Source organism: Arachis ipaensis, chromosome B03 (genome assembly GCF_000816755.2).
Source record: "Arachis ipaensis cultivar K30076 chromosome B03, Araip1.1, whole genome shotgun sequence".
In the NCBI taxonomy this organism is placed as follows: Eukaryota; Viridiplantae; Streptophyta; class Magnoliopsida; order Fabales; family Fabaceae; genus Arachis; species Arachis ipaensis.
The window spans coordinates 5,426,920-5,446,566 of NC_029787.2; the positions used below are offsets into that span (position 1 = coordinate 5,426,920).

Below are 19,647 nucleotides of genomic sequence, written 5' to 3' on the forward strand. Positions count from 1 at the left end.
GATATTAATTTTGAGATTATTTTTTGGATTTGATTTAATTATTGTATTATGTTTTGTTCTTTCTATTTAAATTAAAAAAATATTTTATACTAATAATTAATATATTTTTTATTCATACTTTTAAATTTTGAGATATTAATTATGTGTAAGAATTGATATTCCGTTGATATTAATATGTTTGTGAATTCATACCAAGGATCTGAAATTCGGTTCGAACCGGCCGGTCGAATCGGTCGAACCATGAACCGCTGAAGAAAGACTCGGACAAATGCCAAAATTGAATTTCAAAAACTAGAATTGAACCGGTCGGTCGAACCGAACCATGATCCGGTCGGTTTTTTGAATGGGGAATGAAACGTCGCCGTTTCAGCTGTTGCACTTAGCCAGCTAGCCCTAACTCCATCAGTCCATCTTCCCGTGCCAGATTCCAGAACGTGAACGCCTCTGCCTCTCTCACACTCGGTCCAGGGCAGGGCTCCTCTCATTCTCATCGAGCTCCTGGCCGTCCCTCACCTCCGTCCAGCCACTGCCTCGTGCCGCCGCCGTCGTTCCGTCGAACAGCCACCGTCTGCTCGCTCAGTTTCCCCCCACTGCGCAGCAGCCATCGATATCAACCTTCCCTTCCATCGCGCAGCCATCGCAACCTTCCTCCGTTGCGCAGCCACGCCGCCGGCACTGGATCTGTTCTCCGCAACCACTGTCCCGTTCGAAGCCCGTTCGAAGGTGCTCCACCACTGCTCCTTGTCTTGGTCACTCGGTGTCTCTGTCTCCCTCTTGCATGCTCTGTTGAAGGCTTCTTCTAGCTTCTAGGTAAATTTTTTTATTAACTATGATTGATTATTGAACCATTGTTTGATTCTGCGAAGCTCTGTGAACTGTGAAGTCACTGAAGTGTGAACTGATTTACTGATTTACTGAAGTGTGAAGCTCTGTGAATAATTTTTTTATTAACTATGATTGAACCATTGTTTGATTCTGCGAAGCTCTGTGAACTGTGAAGTCACTGAAGTATGAACTGATTTACTGAAGTGTGGCTCTGTGAATAATTTGATTTATTAACTATGATTGAGTAATTGTTTGATTCTTCTAGCTTCTAGTTCTAGGTAATTTTTTTTGTTAACTATGTGATTTACTGATTTTTTATTGCTCTCCGAACTGTGAAATGTGAACTGATTCAACTGAAGTTACTGAACTGAACTGCGAACTTCGTTGAATAATTGTGAATAATTATTGTTAGTTAAGCTGTGAAGTATGAACTACTGAATTTTGTTGTTTGTTGAATAATTGTGAATAATTTTGCTAAATTGGATTTTGTACTTGTTAGTTTGTTAAATTGTTGTGATTCTTGAAATTGAGATTATTGGGTTGCTTTGTTCTTATCAAATTGTTAATTTGTTAATTTGCTAAATTAATGGTGTTATTGTGATTCCTGAGATTGAGATTGTCTTTATTTTTTGGTATTGGGTTGCTGGATTTTCTATTCGGATTTTGTACTTGTGATTCTTCAACCCTAGGTATGAATTTTGTTTTTTGTAATAATAATTGTTGAAACATTGATTAATTGTTGGTTCTAAACCTTGTTGATGATGGCTTGAAGCATGATTAATTTTTGAAGCATTAATTGATTAGGGTAGGGTTGTGTTGTGTCGTTCCAAGATGAATATGATTGTTTTGCTTTGCGATGCTTGCTGGTTGTTATTTGATCTCACCGCATTTCAGCATTTGATCAATGAAATGTTTTGCAAACATTCAGTTTTTGGTTTGCATTTCCATATATTGACTTGGATTTATACCTTACTAAAAGTTATCCAATGGAATAAGTCAAGCTGATCTCATGAAAATCCCAAATGACTAATAAGATTGAATGACAAACTTGGATCAGTTGGATGTTGGCATTTTATGTTTGGTTGGTTGTTTTTGTTATTTGACTTTTGAGTTTGTATTTGAATGAGATCATAACATTCTGATTTATGTAGTATTTTTAATTTGGATAATATTTTAAAGTTTATATTAGACTGTAATTATGTTTTAATGTATTTATTTATATTTTATTTATTATTTTATTATAAAACGGTTTTTTTGGTTCAATCACGGTCAAACCGGTCCTCGGTTGAACCGATTGGACCAATAAACCAGTGAACCAGTAGTTAAAACGGTTCGATGACCGATTCGGTTTTCAGAACCTTGATTCATACTTTTAAATTTTGTTTTGAATTTTAAATATATTTTTTATAATTTTATATTTTATTATGACCGGATTAATTAGTTCAACCAATCATTTACGCGGTTGGACGAGTAATCCAGTTAGATTACTGGTTCTAATAAGTAATAACTATAATTCATGACTATGAAGTGAAGCGTTATACTGATCATGGCGTCTCGTCGTTGCTTCACAATGTTGAGACGGGCTCGTTTGGCTTCAGTATTCCTTCGACACTTCACCACAACTCCCAACACCATCACCCACCACTCTTCTTCATTGTTGTTGCCACCATTACTGAGAGTCTTTGACTCTGCCAAAACGGCGTCGTGTTTCCGGCACTACCACGACGGAAGGCCCAGAGGCCCACTTTGGAGAGGAAAGAAGCTCATTGGCAAAGAGGCGCTCTTTGTCATTCAAGGTTTGAAGCGCTTCAAGGATGACCACGACAAACTTCACAAGTTCATCAAAAACCATGTCTTGAGGCTCTTGAAGCTCGACTTGATCGCTGTTCTCACTGAGCTTGAGCGCCAGGAAGAAGTTTCTCTCGCCCTCACGGTTTCTTTCTCATTCTCTATCTTCTCTTCTATTCACTCTTTCATTGTTTTGTTGGTTGCCCGTAACCTGTTTGTTAGAATGTCTGTTAGAGATATTGCTACTAAGTACTAACATGCTTTGTTCTAAGGTTTGGTTGAAGGATACTATTTAGTTTAATCAACTCTCACTAATAGTGCTTCTAATGACATTTTAAGCTGAATAGTAAATCAAAGTTAATATCAAGAGAGTATTGATATAGTTATTGGATTTGGGGGCATGCCCTTTTTGCTGAAATTTATTTCTATATTGATACTTGTAGGTGGTGTTTGCTCTGTTGGTCTTACAAGTATGTTAGCGAATTTTCAGGTTTTTAAGGTGACGCAAAAGCAAGATTGGTACATTCCGGATAAATACTTGTATAAGGACTTGATTATTGCACTGGCAAGGGCTAAAAAGATGGACGAAGTAATGGAAATGTGGGAAAGCATGAAAAAGGAGAATCTCTACCCTGATTCTCAGACCTATACTGAGGTTATAAGAGGCTTCTTGAAGTATGGATCTCCTGCAGATGCGATGAATGTGTATGAGGACATGAAAAATTCTCCAGATCCACCAGAGGAGCTACCATTCAGGATTCTGTTGAAAGGGCTCTTGCCTCATCCACTTCTGAGAAACAAAGTGAAACAAGATTTTGAGGAAATTTTTCCTGATTCAAGTATATATGATCCACCACAAGAGATATTTGGTGTACGCTGAGGTAGTTGCTTGCTTTCTTATCACTCTTGTCTTATGTTCATAAGCTTGCATTCACATAAACTTTTTTCCCCTTGGTACCCGTGATCACATTTATGTTCAAAGTCTAACGTTAATGAACTTGATTTAGTATCCTATTAACCCCTTTCCTTTTTGATAGGAGCTCCAGGCCTTATGAAGCATTCTGGAAGGAGCTGAGTTGTGGAACAACCAGGGTAGGAGTTGAGGGCCAAGGCTGTTATGGATGGTGCTTCTTGTTTGAGCTTCATTTTGTAGGTTGAGGGTTTACATTTACTGATTAGTCTTTGTATATAGTGTTGAGGTGGATTGAACTTAGATCGGTTTGAAAGATGTTGATGCTCTTTTTCAGTTTCATCGTCCATAACTCCATATCAGCAATGTGCAATTTGTTATCAAAGAAAAATAAATTTTTAGTATTTGCTGAGCAGCATGATGGATATTAAACTTTTAAGCAATGGGTAATTTTTCCTGTTTCAATATGTCCAACAATCCATCTCCCTCTTCTTTTATTTTATTTTTTTTCACTACCTTTATACTATCAATTGATAATTTAGCTTTTAGAGAACATCTTGAAGGCAGGAATAATGGAGTTTGATGAAAAATCTTGTTGACTGGCACTGCCATGTCTCCAATCTATATTCCAAACTGGTCTCAACTTAAAACATGTTAAGGGTGATAAGCAGGTGCTGGTTCGGAGAGGTGGAAAACATAAGTTGCTAATTGGATAAGGAAAGATGAATTTGTTAGAAGTGGTGAATCTGTGAATGTGACTTCTGGGAAAGGTGGAGATGAGAACAGAGGAATAACCTCTCTAGGAGACTCAGTGGTCAGCAAGATTTGCATAAATTTCACATGTTGAAACACCATAGGAGTAAGTAATTGCACATTATAATATTCAAAAAAAAAAAAACCATAGTTTATTAAATTTGAGTGCTATACCATTAGCAGGTCTCTTCTTTCAGCCTTTGTTTGACTCATTAAACATTATTATTCAAAATTCAAAACAATGTTCCTTCAATAAATAATAAGCTTAACTAACGAGTGAAGGCATAGAGCACGAGAGAAACATAGATGAGAAGCGCAGTGGGAACAAGAACAAGCAAAGGTGCCACAGCAGCAATACTGTAACGGCTACTTCCACAACCAAAAGTCCCCAACTTGATCTGCACCAAATCCACCAGAGCCATCACCAAGAACCCGCACCCAAATACCGACCCAAAAGCCGAAACAAGTGTCCCCACCCTCAATGACACCGCGTTAACCTCCCCGATGAAGCTAGCTGCAAAGTGCACCACCTTGCTATTACTACCACCACCAAAAGCATCAATGTTATCCCCATCTTCAACGGTTTTTCTTATGTTGATGATGTTTTTGAGGGCCAGCGCTATGAGGCTGGAGAAGAGGAAGCAGCTGAAGGAGTGCACGTGGCTTGATATGAGGCCTTCTGCCACCGAGGTCCCGGCAGCGCAGGCGGTGTCTATGCCGCCACTACCACCAACAAAGGCAGTGTCAGGGCTGGTGATTGTGAGGCCAACGAAAAGCGCTAAGGTGAAGAGGGAATTCACGTTCACGATGCCATCTAAGGCCATAATGTGAATGCTGGTCGTGGAAGCTGACATTTCCTGCGCCGCTGCGTTGGAGGAACAAAGAGAAGAACTAAAAAACATGATACTAAGCTTGATGCTTTTGTAAAATGCACCATGTAAGTAGGTAATGTAATTAATGTTTGTGGGATCTTTCGTTACTTGCAAGCAACCATTGTGTGTGTATGTAAAGGAGGGTGGCGTGGAAGCTTAAGTTTAGAACCCATGTTGGCTTGTTTCATTAGCCAAATCGGTAAGCAGCAAAAAGTAAATATCAATTCGCCGTTGCCGGGGATCGAACCCGGGTCACCCGGGTGACAGGCGGGAATACTCACCACTATACTACAACGACTTGTTGTTTGCAGGGCCGTTAAGATTATACAACTATGATAAATTCGCATGCTATTCTCTGTGATGTGATGTTCTTACTGATCTTCTGCAATATAAAGTTGGTAATCCCACTTTTGTCATAAGCATCCCTAAACGTAATTCCATATGAAATGTGTAAAGAAAGCCATCATCGTCACAAGCTTGTAACATTGAATTATCTATGACTATGAGTCAAAGGAATGGAAAAATGTTATCAACAAAAAAGTTACTGTATTGTATATATGATGAACCCAGGGTCAGCGTGGATAGTGAGTGCTAAAGGTTCGCATTATCAGAATTCAGTTTGTTAGTAGCTCATGAAAAAGACAAGACAATGGAGTTAAGTAAAAGGAATAGCTTATGAGCTGAGACAATTGAAAAAGCATTGGATACACGGGGTTAATATGAAGCCTATTGAAAGAGAGTGTAGTAAGTAGTAAGTAGTAATATGTAGGGTTGCTTGAGGAAGAGAAAAATTCAGTTCTCTTTTTGGATGGATTCATTGACAAGCATTGATGTATAAACAAGACAAGAGAATGTCCTAAAACCAAAAAGTTATAATAACTTTAATAAGGAGATAATTGAGAACTTTAGATGCTAAACAAATTCATGTGAATAGTAGTCACTTTATAATAATAAACTAAAGACATTGCACATCATTCTAGCAACAAAATTCTGGTTCCAACAAGACACACTGAATCATGTATGTGCAGTTCAGCACAAAGCTTATTTATTTACAGAAACTAAAACCACTATCAGCAGAGGACAACAGCATGATCAAGCGGTAGAAGGGGCAGAGTCTTTGACAATTGTTACAGGACAAGTTGCATTTGTAGTTACATAATTTGTAACACTCCCCAGCAATACCCTGCAATCAACATGTTTATCATTAACTTGTTCTTATTGAAAACAAAACAGTGTTAAGCATGAAGGTTTTCAATAAATAGTAAAGTTAGTACCTCTGAATGGCACCCAAGCCTCTGCTACCCATTACCAAAGAGTCAAGCTTCAAGTCCTCAACAGCTTCACAAACTTTATCTCTTGGATCACCCCAGTATATCTTTGCTACCACCGTCACCTACAAAGTAATAACACTAACCTTGAACAACCAAATCAAACTATAGAACAAAAACCTAGCTAATCCGAGAGATTAAAGAACCTGTTTCTGCCTAGTAGCAGTGTCAAGCATGTCCAAGACCTCAGGATCAGTTTGGACCTCATAGTTGTTCATGACCTCCTGCTCACGAAACTCCACCAAAGGGATCAGAGCTTCAAGCCCCAAATTCAGACACCATAATCAGAATCCATTCCAAATAAAACATGAGATGTATTATCAAGTATCAAGGAACTTACGAGAACCAGTTGTAGACCACAGAAGATTCCTAGATTCACTAGATTGAGGGGGCTTGATGTGGATCACATAAAGGGTGTCTTCGTTTCGGATGAGATTCTCAATAGCCCATTTCAGAGCAAGTTTGCTTCCATGAGAGAAGTCCAAGGCCACCCCAATTGATCTACCACTCGACATATCTATCTTTCTGCTTCAATCTCAATTTGTGTATGCTCTTCTTGTTCCTCAAAATCAACTATGCTAAGTGCGTAATCTTTGTTGTTTTAGATATTTTAACTTTAACATGCATACGTGTCCTCATATTATAAATTTTGGTACCTACCTTTTCTTTTTTCCTTTTCAATGTCAAGCTTTTTCTGACCGACAAATTTGTTGGGAAATTTACATTTGTGAATTTTAATTGGCAAGTGACAACGTTAGTCAAAATTATCCCTAGTTTGAATTTGTTTTGTGGTGTTAAATAATTCAATAATATCTCTATTTCTCTGCATGAGTTAATGTGATGGAAAAATATAAATATACAAAATTGGTTTATGATACAATTGTTGGTAATCATATTTAACTCTAAACCAGTTGTGGAAGTTTATAGCAGCAGCGGGAACTCATGAATCAATGATCTGATAATGGTGATTAAGATATACGCGTCAAAACTGAACAACTACCTGCTCTCTATCTGTTGGCATTTTCTTCAGCGGTTTTGTTTTGTTTTATCACACTATTCAATCACAAGAAACTTAGTTACTAGGAAAATAAGTCAATATTTTATTTCAATTAATTATTTGTTTTTTATTATTATTCTTAAAAGTATTAATAAAATAAATAACAAAATAAAAGCATTCATTCATTCTCAGAGGCACACAAGAAATTTTGATTCAATCACTGCAAAAGCGAAATCTAAGTGCTATTTTCACATTCATTAAATTTTGTTATGTGTTCACGGAAGAGAAACCAGGATAAATATAAGCTTAGTCAAAAATATTATTTATATACTAAAATTAGTCATTAAAATTAATTATCAATATATTTATGTATAAATATATATAAGTACAAATTATTATATTAAGTCAAGAGAAATAAAAAATTACACAAATCCCTAAAAATTATTTTATGAATCAACCAATGCATGTTTATATGTAATTCGAATTAACTAAATTCAAACTTTATCTACACATAATTCGAATAATGTTGCTTTGAATTATACACAAAACTCACACACACTAACACATACAATAATTCGAATCACGTTGATTCGAATTACACCCTCATTTATTAAAAAAATTAATAATTTATTAATCTGATTCCGGACAGGGTCGACGGCAGGAGGTAGAGGGCTGGATGGACATGCACCACGGTCCACGGTCATAGATTGGGCCACGGTAGATTAGGGAAGAGTTTCGCGCGCTCTGCTTTCTCCTTTGGCGGGTTTCTAAGATACTTGATTTTGGGTATTATGAGGCGCGGTTGGGTTAGAAAATCGGTAGAGAGTTTGGGGTTAGCGGCGGGCTTGGTGGGTTCGATGCAAAAGCAGAAGGAATTGGCGTCGGAAGGCTAATTTGGAGATGAATCGCAGCAATCCACCCTTAGTTGCTGCGTCTTGTGAAACCGCAGGAAATTCGGCGCAGGGAACCACCGCGTGTGTTGTAGTGATTCTATGCAAAATAATTTAAAAAATTGATTAAAAAATGTTAGGAGTACTATAAAAATTTGTAATGTTCTAATGACTTAGGTAAATACATGCATGTACACAAATTTTAAATAAAATAGTCTATACAAAACAATTAAAAATATATTTTATTCTATCCAAAACAATTAAAAATATATTTTATTCTATACAAAATAATTTAAAAAATGGCTTAAAAAATGTTATGAGTACTATAAAAGTTTGTAATATTATAGTGATTTAGGTAAATACATGATAAAAATATATTTTCTTTAATTTCTAAATTATTATCAACTATGTAGAGTATTTCTTTAATGTCCTAAGTCATTACAAATTTTTATAGTATTCCTAACATCTTTTAAGCCATTTTTTAAATTATTTTGCATAGAATAAAATATTTTTTGTGGTATGATTAAAATAAATTTATTAAAAAATATTCATGAGCTATCAAGAATGAGGCAGGAGAGTATTATATAGAATTCGAATTGCTCACCATATAATTCGAATCAGAGTGATTGAACTTCCCATGCGTAATTCGAATCATGTAATATCTCACCATATAATTTAAAAAAATTTATTAAAAAATATTCATGAGCTATTAAAAATGGACAAAAGAGTATTGTATGGAATTCGAATTGATAGCTCATTAATATTTTAAAGAAGTCTCGTAATTAAATATTTTGTTAGCTTTTTTTAATGCATAAAATAAATATATTTTTTAGTTTTAAATTATTATTTTTTTAATAATTTTTTTAATAAATTATTAATTTTTTTAATAAATCAGGGTGTAATTCGAATCAACCTGATTTGAATTATTGTATGTGTGTAATTCGAATCAGGTTGATTCGAATTAGTGTGTGTGAGTTTTGTGTATAATTCGAAGCAACATAATTCGAATTATGTGTAGATCAAGTTCGAATCTAGTTAATTCAAACTACATATAAACATGCATTGATTGATTTATGAACTAGATTTTAGTTTGACGAATTTGCGTAAAAATTTCTTCCTCTTGACTTATTTTAGTGTTTTACCCTATATAATTTAATTTATTTTTTATATATATTTATATTTAAATATATATTTTATACTAATAAATAATTTTAGTAATTGATTTTAGTGTATCCTTAACATATTTGATATTACAGTCACATAACTTCGCGTGGTACGGTCTTGTTTTATTCGATACATTTGTGGCAAAGGGTAGATAAATCTAACCTAATCTAATCATAAGCTTTAATAAGGCTCAGGTTGTAAACGCTAATGGTAGGACCCGACAAAATGCAAAATGTAATTGTGTTCAAACAAGATCATATGAATATGTCTCACTAGTGCAGTGAGTGTGACCCACGCGATTGCGTGTGGACTCGTGATTTCGCCATTCAAACAAGTTCTTTTCATGAAATGTGAACGGTTAGATTTCATGCTTTTCCAGCATTACATGCATGATTCAGTCTCTATTGCACATCTATTGTGTTTTGCTTCCAAACTAAACCAACCATAATTCGTGGCAAAAACATGCATCTGAATTATGCAAGAGGAAATCATTGCATTAAAACTTAAGTAAAATTTTAAAATCCTAAGAACTACCTTATAATAAGATCTTTGCAAGCAAGGAGAAATAAGTTAAATAAATATTTAATAACCTACATGGCCTTTGGCATGGATTCATATTTCATATATGTGATTCATTAATATTATATGGATATTGTGTGTTAGAGGGATTCTCGCATGGTGTGGTTACAACTTCATCCAACAAATGGCAGGTGAGATGCACAGCTGGTTAAATGTACGGTCCAACTAACAAAGCTGACCCTTGAACTCCATCAAAACCCTTCATAACACTCCCTCATGGACCAACCCTTTCGCCATTATAGATCTCTTATTTGAATTTGAATGTGCGACAATAAAAATATCAAAAATATAAGAATTTATTATTTTTTGTTATTACTTAATCTACTTTTAATGAAAAAAAATCCTAAATGGTTCCTAAGTCCGCAATAATTATCTCGAAAAAACAACGAGACCCTTAATAAAAAAAAACCAACTCGGCTCCTGAACTTTATTTTTATGGATTAATTAGCCCCTGCGCCAATCAATATTGTTTTTTTTTGTACAAGGGCTAATCAGTCCCAAAAAAAAAATCAGAGACCAAATTGGATATTTTTTTTTTAGAGCCTCGTAGTCCTTTCGAGGTAATTGTCAAAAATCGGGTGGAATATTCACTCTTTAAATATTAATAACTGATAACTAAAAATAATAATTTTGTATAGTCATCTAGCCTTTTCTCTACGTATAATTGTATGGCTATGGACCTCAAATTTTATATATTTGATGTTAGTTAGATTCCGTTTAATTTAATTAATCACCTAGGCATAAATTATTTTTTTCGCTTATGTTATTATATTTGTTATTGAGAGGCAATTATAAAACAAATAATAAAAAAAAAGAAACAAATTGTTGGGCATTAACGTTGGTGTCCCTTTGTCTAGTTTGTGGGATAATGTGTGAGATATATATAGCATTACCAAGAAAGCAAATCTCTAAGCTAAGTCTCGGTAGTAATATTTGATGCCCCATAAAACGGAGTCACTTGCTTCCTTAAAACACACACACTCACTCTGTTTTCCATAAAACCCTTGCTACTAAGCATTAGCAAAAGGGTATAATGATAATCCTGATTGGAAATTGATGATAACTACTTTAGTTAAAGATGGGCGTTGACCTACACACATCATCAGCATCATCATCATCATCACTGCTACCTTACCGGTTCCTTCCTGAAAAGCAGGGGAAGGGCAATGAACAACCTCTTACTCTCTCATCACGTGATCATCACTACTTCCATTCATCTCTACAAATACCCAAACGAGTCCCAATTCCTCTGCCTAACATGGCACACCCCATTGACTCTTGGATTCTCGATTCGGTATTCTTCTACTCTCTACTACTAGCTCTTGTTAATTTCTTCCTTTTCATGAATGCTGAATATTATTATTATGTTGCAGCAGCAGCAGATGTGGGACTTAATGGGTTCATCATCTTCTTTGGAGAGCCCTACAGCCTCCTCTGGTGGGATCAGCCATGATTCTTCTTCCTTCGAAACAACAACCTACGACGTTCTCTCAATTCCCGACAACACCATCAAACTCTACCACCATCCCACTCATCATGCTGGATTAATCCAGGAACAAATTCGAGCTATTCAGGTAATTATATTGTATTCCATTGCAATAAAAAATGATGCATGTACATACATCTATTACTAATGAAAAATATATAGGTAACATATTTATTTATTAAGTTATATGAATGGTTGGGTTGGTGCAGTTGGGATTTGGTGAAGAAAAGAAGAAAATGATGCAAAAAGAGAAGAAGGTAGGGGTTATCGGAGTTGAAATTGGTAACGGAGTTAGAACGCGTCAAACAGGGGCAGCTCCGGAGGTATCAACGTTTGGGTCTGTTTCCGGTTCAAGAGGAGGTGGTTCTTCAGGGACCGGTGTTTTCTTGCCACGTCCCGCAACTACTCATTCATCACGGACCACACCTGGTATATTCATCTAACTAACTCTCAGATTTTTTAGTACTACTATACCCTTTTTTTAGCATCTATCACATTTTAGTTTTTATTTTTTCACAATAATATCATGGGCTTGTGTCATCTCGTAACTTACACTTAACCCAAATTGACACCAAAGGGAGATTGAATAAATTAGAGCACAACTTTTGTTTTTTATTCTAAAGGCATTTAAGTATTTGTATTTCCCATATTTTCCTGTTTTTGTTTTTGGTTTGGGATATTTTCCTAATGTTGATACTTGCTAGTTTGTTAGCCGGTCGTGGAAGTAGTTGATCCAATAATATTCTAATATTCTGGACAATGGTTTAAATTTTAAGCTACATAATCTTCTCTAATCCTATTATTTTCTATAAAGGATATTATATATATATATACATACTAAAAATAAATCATCAAATAAATTAATATTTGTGTATATTGGGTTACACATTCTTTAGTTAACAGGATAATCAAACTTAGACAAATAATCAAATTTCTCTATTATAATATAATAAAACTCTTTTATAAAATATCAAACATAAATTTCTATAGGCAAGTATCCAATTGATGACTAATTATGTTATATGATTGATTCTATAATGGCATTTCTTTATCTACTAATCATTTTATTTGTTTCTTTCTTTTTTTTTTTATGAACTATAATTTAGATTAATAATCAAATTTATCTCCAAAAAATTATTTATTCTTTGAATTGGTCCTCAAAAAATAAATTAGTCATATTAGTCATTTAAAAATAAAATATGTTAAATTGTTGAGGTATGTTATGTGTACACCAAAATCAACTACCAAAATCAACCACCAATATAAAATATATGTTCAAATACGTATTTATACACAAATACATTGGTGACTGATTTTAGTGACTAATTTTAGTATATAAATAACATTTTTGTAAATTATTAGTCATTCCATTAGTTAAATGATGACATGTCACAAAATAATTGGCCCACCTATAAATACTAATCACTTTTTTTCTTTTTTACTAAAAATACTAATCAATTAAAAACACCTCTTGGAAGCTTTTGTTCAAGCAATTTGTAGAATATGGTCCTTAAAAAAAGCAATGCAGAGAGATCCAGCAGGGTATACTGTGTAAATATTTTATTTTAGAAGGAAATACGAGGATGAAATAAAACAAATCATTGCTGAAATACTTTTTGTAATGAAAATCGGTAAATCATTAGTTAGAGACCAAGTATGTGTTAGGATCAAGGACCAAATCAAATAATGTATAGCTTGATGTGTTTATCATGTTTGGTGTATTAATACCTGTTTTTTTATCAATTAAAAAGACATACAATGTTCCATCATTTGTTATTTTTGAAAATTCCAAGATGAAAATGTGAAGAAGATCGAACTTGTAATAATTATTTCATGAAGAAAAAAGAAAAGAAAAGAGCAGCATAGACCCTGATTAGTTAACAAGACATTGGAGGAAGATCATGATTTGGCGGTTTAGAAAAAGCCCTGCTACGGAACAAGAAGAAGCCAAGAGCGTGAGCGAGCACAGCGACCAAGAACACACCACCATTAAAAGACATGAGCGCCAGCATAACAAGGTAGGCCAAACCAACTCTAAGGAGGTACAGCAAGGTCTGAACCAGACCGGCAACAATGTTTCTGGAACCGGGTTTGGTGAAGCGTGTGTGGGAGAGCCACTCGACAAGGAAGGACATGACGAAGACAAAGAGCAGAGCGAGTGCGTACATCCAATACTGGCTGTCTCCAGGCCATTGGGCGAACAGAACCTCGGACTTTGTCCCCCAGAAGAATGTCATGTGCATGAAATGCTGCTGCTTATTGCCATCATGCATTTCCTCATGATTCTTATTATTATGATCCATGATTATTTTGGATATTGTAATTCATAAGAAGCATGTAAGGAATTAATTAAATGAACCCTTTTATGGTTTTAGATTTGCTTTATGGGAGATTTGAAGGGGTATGCTAAGTTTACACGTTTTTTTGTTATGTGACAAATTATGTATATATATAGTAGTAGTAGTAGTAGTATTACTCAGTGTTGCGGTAATAAGAAATTAGTTTTGTTACGCAATGCAAATTACTTGTTTCATCTTTGCTTAAAACCATGCAACAAATAATTTTATAGATAAGGGCCAAATATTAAGTAATTAATTGTGACCACCTTTTTCAATTCAGTTGGTTTTTATTAAGCATGGGAATATATATTATTGTGTTGCATTGCATGAAGCTCACCCTTTATCATCTGTCTTTTCAAGAAACCCAAAGGTAAAAAACTTCGTTGTCATAATTTGATAAAATATTAAAGGAGAAAAATGATAATGTTAAGAAATTAGTGATAAAATAAATATTAATGGACCATTGTCAATCCATCAAAATACTTGACTTATTAAAGAGAAAATCGTAGAACAACGGTAGATTTTGGGCTAGGGGGAATGAACCGCTTGGTGGGTTGAGCCCATTAGAGTTGAGCATGCAGTATGCTGTATGCACAGTGAATCATGATATGAATGACATTTTAGGGAATTTTTTTTAGGACGATGGGTTCGCTAGCCTCCAAACCGTAGACATTACGTAACAATAAGAGTTTCTATCCATTATTACAACTATAAGACTATACTATAGGCGAAGGCAACAAAGGGACGACGGCGGCGCTTCATAGACAAATCCGTGTAATTTGAATTCGGGTCGGGTTGGAATTGGAGCTTGCTTCTCTTTAGATCTGGACCGGCTTGGCGGTTTGGGTCTTGACCCAAAAAAAAAAAAAGACTATACTATATAACCATGGGCAAACCGTAGACATTACGTAACAATAAGAGTTTCTATCCATTATTACAACTATAAGACTATACTATAGGCGAAGGCAACAAAGGGACGACGGCGGCGCTTCATAGACAAATCCGTGTAATTTGAATTCGGGTCGGGTTGGAATTGGAGCTTGCTTCTCTTTAGATCTGGACCGGCTTGGCGGTTTGGGTCTTGACATAAAAAAAAAAAAAGACTATACTATATAACCATGGGTAACCAAGTATACGTGAAATTTGATCTGGATCTGGATCTTAATTCCCATGGCTCATTTTTTTGGATATGAGAAGTATGTATGTGCTGTGTATTATTGTGAAAAATGTAGGTGTTAGACATGGATGTGGAAACCACTTTTTTTTAATTTTTTAAATACAAATAGGTCTGATTTGTGTATTCAAAAATCGAACGGTCTAATTTTTATTCCTGACACCACATTTGTGTAAAGCATCTATACACTTCGTATCTACGTTCTGCACCATTTTTCTTCTTACATCTAAATTAAAAAGTGACAATACCATCTACTCAACACACAATTAAAATCCCAAAAATAGTTCCTTAAGTTAATAATAATAAGGGTAATTCTTTGGTGGCCAAGGTTATAGTGACTAAGAGTGGCTAAATTTTGACTGACGAATGAACACATGACATGTGGAGAATTGGGTGAAAGTTGTTAGTTAGAATGATAGGCCTTATTGTTAGTGAGTAGCAGGGCAAAAGAGTAAATAGGCTGACCAAAATTATGTGGGCCTTTGTTTTGAAAGAAAAAAAATCTGTTAGTATTTTTTAAGTGGATAATTCCTATCCAAAACTTTAATGGTTGGGTTTTAATATGAAAATCTATTATAATGTTAGATTAATAAAAATCATGAACTATTAATAATGAAAGTAATAAAAAAAATTAAATTATGTAATATTTATGTGAACTTTTACTATTAATGTATTTGTGGCATAAATTATATGAGAGTATAAATTTATAAAGTGTTAAAATTTTATAAGAAAATATTTTTTTTGAATAAAAATAACTATTAAACAGTATTGTTATTATTATCATGGTTATTATTATTTTTGTTCTTGTTATTATTATTATTATTATTAATAAAAGAGAAATTTTTGAAAATTAGTAATTTTTAGTAGTTTTGTTTATATTTTGGTGAATATAAATACTAAATTATTTTTAACAGATAAATTTTATTAATTTATATGTTCAAACTCTAAAAATTTTGAGTACAAATGGTAATGATTCATGTGTATGTGCAAAACTTTAATAAACATATGTGTAAAGTGTATATATATTGTGTATAAAATCTCTATAAATATGAGTAGAAATTATTACCGACTAAGCAGGGACAGAGTCAGGTAGGAGGAAAGGGGGCAATGACCCCCCTAATTTTAATTTTTTTACATGTAAATTATATGTAAATTTCAGTTTAGGCCCCTTTAAAATTTTTATTTTAGTCTTATTTTATTGTGTAAATATTTTTGGCCCCCCTCTAATATTTCATCTAGTTCGGCCTCTGCGACTAAGTGCTTACAAAAAATGATAATACTTGTTAGTCATATAACACTGTTCTTATTAAAAATCTTCATAATAGTTTTATTAATAAGATTTACTTTTTTACTTTGTGAATCCACTAATTAAAACTGGCATCTGTAAATTTTGAATTCATAATGTCATACCTTCTATAATTTACTTAAATAAACTAGTGGAAAATCAATTATACCAGATTGTCTTAAAACTAAATTCACTGTTAATTTTATTTTTTCTCTTAATATTTATATAAAACGTGGTCTTTATATAAAATTTAAAAAAAACAAATATAAAATCTACAAAATCACCACGATTTGTGAAGTAAATTTGTTAGTTTTTATCAACGTTTATGTTTTTTTAAGATATTAATTTGTTAATTTTTATTTAACTAAAAATTCTTTATTTTTTAATTTGTATATCCATGATTATACATATTATTTGTTAATTCCATGATATAAGTTTTAAAATTAAGGAAGAAATGGCATTGAGAAGCAGAAAACGTAAAAATATAAAACAAAAAGAGTCACTCGTGTTTTTTTAGGATATTCGTGTAAAATTATGGTAAAAAATATTTTAATCATAATAGTGTATAAAATATTTTTGTATTAGATTACCAAGGACGGATCTAGGATTTTTAATATAGAGGGTAAGTATAGACAAATTTTTTAACTTCTTTTTTAGATTTTTTCATTACATAAAAGTAATTTAGGAATAATATATAGTTATTGAATTGATTTTATCCAAATATAAAGAAAAAATCTTATAAATTATTTTTTATAATATCATTTTTGATATGACAATTACATAAAAGAGACAACATATCGATAATATATTATAAAATTATAATGGACCAAACATTTATAGTGTATTTAGTTACAAAAATTATTAATTAAAATTACTTGAAAAAATCTTAAAAATAATAATAATAATAATAATAATAATAATAATGATAAAATCAACAATACTATTTAATAGTTATTTTTATTCAAAATAAAAATATTTTATTATAAAATTTTAATATTTTATAAATTTATATTCTCATATAATTCATGTCACAAATATATTAATAGTAAGAACTCACATAAATATTACATGATTTAGTTCTTATTTTTTTTAGATTACTCTTATTATTAATAGTTTATGATCTTTTATTAATCTAATATTATAATAGATTTTCACACTAAGGCCCAACCATTACAATTTTAAAATTATCTACTCAAAAAACACTAACAGATTTTTTTCTTCAAAAAAAGCCCACATGATATACACATTATTTTGGTCAATTTATTTACTTTTTTGTCCTGTATAGACTCATCACTCTAACTAACAACTTCCACCAAACTCTCCACATGTCATGTGTTTATTAGTCAGTCAAAACTTAGTCACTTTTAGCCACTATAACTTTGGCCACCAAAGACCTACCCTAATAATAAATGCTCTAATTATAGTTATTTACTTATTTCAACTAGGGAAATAAAAGACTCAAAAAAAAAAACTAAGAGAATAAAAAGTAATAATCAACAAGACATTGGCGGAAGATCATCATATCTCTTATCGTTGTGTGGTTTAGCGAAAGCCCTGCTACCAAAGAAGAAGAAGCCGAGAGCGTGACCCAACACAGCCATCAAGAAGACACCGGCGTTGAACGACATGAGAGCAAGCATAACGAGGTATGCCAAACCAACTCTAAGGAGGTGTAACACGGTCTGACCCAAACCGGCACTGAGCTTGTTGGAACCGGGTTTCATAAACCGGGTGTGGGACAGCCACTCCACCAGGAAGGACATGACGAAAACAAAGAGCAGAGCGAGCGCGTACATGCCACGGCTGTCCCCAGGCCATTCGTCGAACAGAACCTCAGACTTTGTCCCCCAGAAGAATGTCATGTGCATGAAATGGCGGCGCTTCATCATCACCATGGTGGATGGCGGTGGTGCTGCCATGCCCATGTCATGATCCATGTTGTGGGTGTGTTGGGTACTGTGGAGGGTTTCTTTGTTCTAATAAGGTGGGGTGGGGTGGGGTGGGGTGTAGTACAGTACTGTGTGGACCTATAAGGAAGGTGATTTGTTAGTTTGTTACTATTGTACTGCGTTACCGTTACAACCATAAATGACACGATTTCAATTCAATTGGGCTAAGCTGCGGTCCAATACAATCAATGATGAAATTTCATATCACACTTTATAGTAAAATAAAAAAATTATTTATTCCCCAAAACGAACATATATGGAAAATGAATAATAAAGCAAGTCATAATTTGGTGGGCAAATCACTTATGGAGAATAAAAATTTACACAAATTTGCAAAACCAGATTCTGATTTAAGAATCCACCAAAGTACGTTTATGATTCGAATTATATTAATATAGACACACCTATGTAATTCAAATCCATCTAATTCGAATTACACACTAATAGTAATTCGAATCAGAGTGATTCGAATTACTCCTTAGCACGCAATCCTAAGTAATTCGAATTTGATTGATTCGAATTATTCATGATATAATTTGAATTATACTGTTAAAAAATTAATAATTTATTAAAAAAATTAATAATTTAAAAATTAAAAAATATATATTTTATTTCATACATTAAAAAAAAGCTAACAAAATATTTAATTACGAGACTTCTTTAAAATATTAATGAGCTATCGATTCGAATTCCATACAATACTCTTTTGTCCATTTTTAATAGCTCATGAATATTTTTTAACCAATTTTTTTAATAAATTTATTTAAATTATACTACAAAAAATATTTTATCCTATGCAAAATAATTTAAAAAAAATAGCATAAAAAATATTAGGAGTACTATAAAAATTTGTAATGTTCTAATAACTTAGGTAAATACATGCATGTACTCAAATTTTAAATAAAATACTCTACATAGTCAATTTAAATTTAGAAATTAAAAAAATATTTTATTTCATACAAAACAATTAAAAATATATTTTATTCTATACAAAATAATTTAAAAAAAATGGCTTAAAAGATGTTATGAGTACTATAAAAGTTTGTAATATTTTAGTAATTTAGGTAAATATATGATAAAAATATATTTTCTTTAATTTCTAAATTATTATTGATTATGTAGAGTATTTCTTTAATGTCCTAAGTTATTAGGACATTACAAATTTTTATAGTACTCTTAACATATTTTAAGCCATTTTTTTAAAATTATTTTGCATAGAATAAAATATTTTTTGTAGTATAATTAAAATAAATTTATTAAAAAAATTGGTTAAAAAATATTTATGAGCTATTAAAAATGGGCAACGGA

At 32.9% G+C, this 19,647-nt stretch overlaps 6 protein-coding genes, 1 long non-coding RNA gene and 1 other non-coding gene across 13 annotated transcripts in view; 3 read left to right on the forward strand and 5 right to left on the reverse strand.

Moving 5' to 3' along the window:
- The window catches only part of LOC107629042 (pentatricopeptide repeat-containing protein At3g46870), a 5,115-nt gene extending 1,123 nt beyond the window's left edge, over positions 1-3,992 (forward strand). Inside the window, exons 2-5 of one of the 5 annotated variants that reach the window (XM_021117871.1) lie at positions 197-810; positions 2,354-2,758; positions 3,104-3,494; positions 3,651-3,992. In XM_021117871.1, the coding sequence (XP_020973530.1) occupies positions 2,372-2,758; positions 3,104-3,493 (777 nt within the window). In that variant the 5' untranslated portion in view covers positions 197-810; positions 2,354-2,371 and the 3' untranslated portion in view covers position 3,494; positions 3,651-3,992. Of the gene's footprint in view, positions 1-196; positions 811-2,353; positions 2,759-3,056; positions 3,495-3,650 lie in introns of all 5 variants that reach the window. The other 4 variants (XM_016331726.2, XM_016331725.2, XM_021117869.1 and 1 more) reach the window with 4 other exon arrangements.
- LOC110269903 lies at positions 817-1,803 on the forward strand. Its single transcript, XR_002358745.1, has 2 exons — positions 817-1,532; positions 1,616-1,803. It is a non-coding gene; the product is annotated as an uncharacterized LOC110269903 (long non-coding RNA).
- Positions 4,409-5,436, reverse strand: LOC107634099. The gene has a single exon (XM_016337677.2). The coding sequence runs from the start codon at positions 5,176-5,178 to the stop codon at positions 4,546-4,548; it is 633 nt and encodes a 210-aa protein (XP_016193163.1). The 5' UTR covers positions 5,179-5,436; the 3' UTR covers positions 4,409-4,545.
- TRNAD-GUC lies at positions 5,375-5,446 on the reverse strand. The gene has a single exon. It is a non-coding gene; the product is annotated as a tRNA-Asp (tRNA).
- On the reverse strand, positions 6,003-7,224 carry LOC107629040 (universal stress protein PHOS32). Its single transcript, XM_016331722.2, has 4 exons — positions 6,817-7,224; positions 6,623-6,732; positions 6,423-6,541; positions 6,003-6,331 (listed from the first exon to the last, which is right to left on the reverse strand). The coding sequence occupies exons 1-4, from the start codon at positions 6,989-6,991 to the stop codon at positions 6,241-6,243; spliced, it is 495 nt and encodes a 164-aa protein (XP_016187208.1). The 5' UTR covers positions 6,992-7,224; the 3' UTR covers positions 6,003-6,240.
- LOC107629035 overlaps positions 10,998-19,647 on the forward strand; it is a 41,373-nt gene continuing 32,723 nt past the window's right edge. Inside the window, exons 1-3 of one of the 2 annotated variants that reach the window (XM_016331716.2) lie at positions 10,998-11,400; positions 11,483-11,680; positions 11,802-12,021. In XM_016331716.2, coding sequence (XP_016187202.1) covers positions 11,185-11,400; positions 11,483-11,680; positions 11,802-12,021 — 634 coding nt within the window. In that variant the 5' untranslated portion in view covers positions 10,998-11,184. Of the gene's footprint in view, positions 11,401-11,479; positions 11,681-11,801; positions 12,022-19,647 lie in introns of both variants that reach the window. The other variant, XM_016331715.2, reaches the window with a different exon arrangement.
- LOC107629039 (copper transporter 1) lies at positions 13,352-14,002 on the reverse strand. Its single transcript, XM_016331721.2, has one exon. It carries the CDS (start codon positions 13,893-13,895, stop codon positions 13,470-13,472), a length of 426 nt encoding a protein of 141 aa, XP_016187207.1. The 5' UTR covers positions 13,896-14,002; the 3' UTR covers positions 13,352-13,469.
- Positions 17,878-18,373, reverse strand: LOC107629037 (copper transporter 2-like). The gene has a single exon (XM_016331719.2). It carries the CDS (start codon positions 18,325-18,327, stop codon positions 17,884-17,886), a length of 444 nt encoding a protein of 147 aa, XP_016187205.1. The 5' UTR covers positions 18,328-18,373; the 3' UTR covers positions 17,878-17,883.

What these genes read in the sequence shown, in the direction of transcription:
- LOC107634099 (XM_016337677.2), bottom strand. Translation starts at nt 5,178, where the DNA reads ATGTTTTTTAGTTCTTCTCTTTGTTCCTCCAACGCAGCGGCGCAGGAA.
- LOC107629040 (XM_016331722.2), bottom strand. Translation starts at nt 6,991, where the DNA reads ATGTCGAGTGGTAGATCAATTGGGGTGGCCTTGGACTTCTCTCATGGA. An exon ending in GTGGTCTACAACTGGTTCTC is followed by an intron (nt 6,733 to 6,816) that starts GTAAGTTCCTTG and finishes TGGGGCTTGAAG; the next exon opens with CTCTGATCCCTTTGGTGGAG. An exon ending in CTGCTACTAGGCAGAAACAG is followed by an intron (nt 6,542 to 6,622) that starts GTTCTTTAATCT and finishes ATTACTTTGTAG; the next exon opens with GTGACGGTGGTAGCAAAGAT.
- LOC107629039 (XM_016331721.2), bottom strand. Translation starts at nt 13,895, where the DNA reads ATGGATCATAATAATAAGAATCATGAGGAAATGCATGATGGCAATAAG.
- LOC107629037 (XM_016331719.2), bottom strand. Translation starts at nt 18,327, where the DNA reads ATGGATCATGACATGGGCATGGCAGCACCACCGCCATCCACCATGGTG.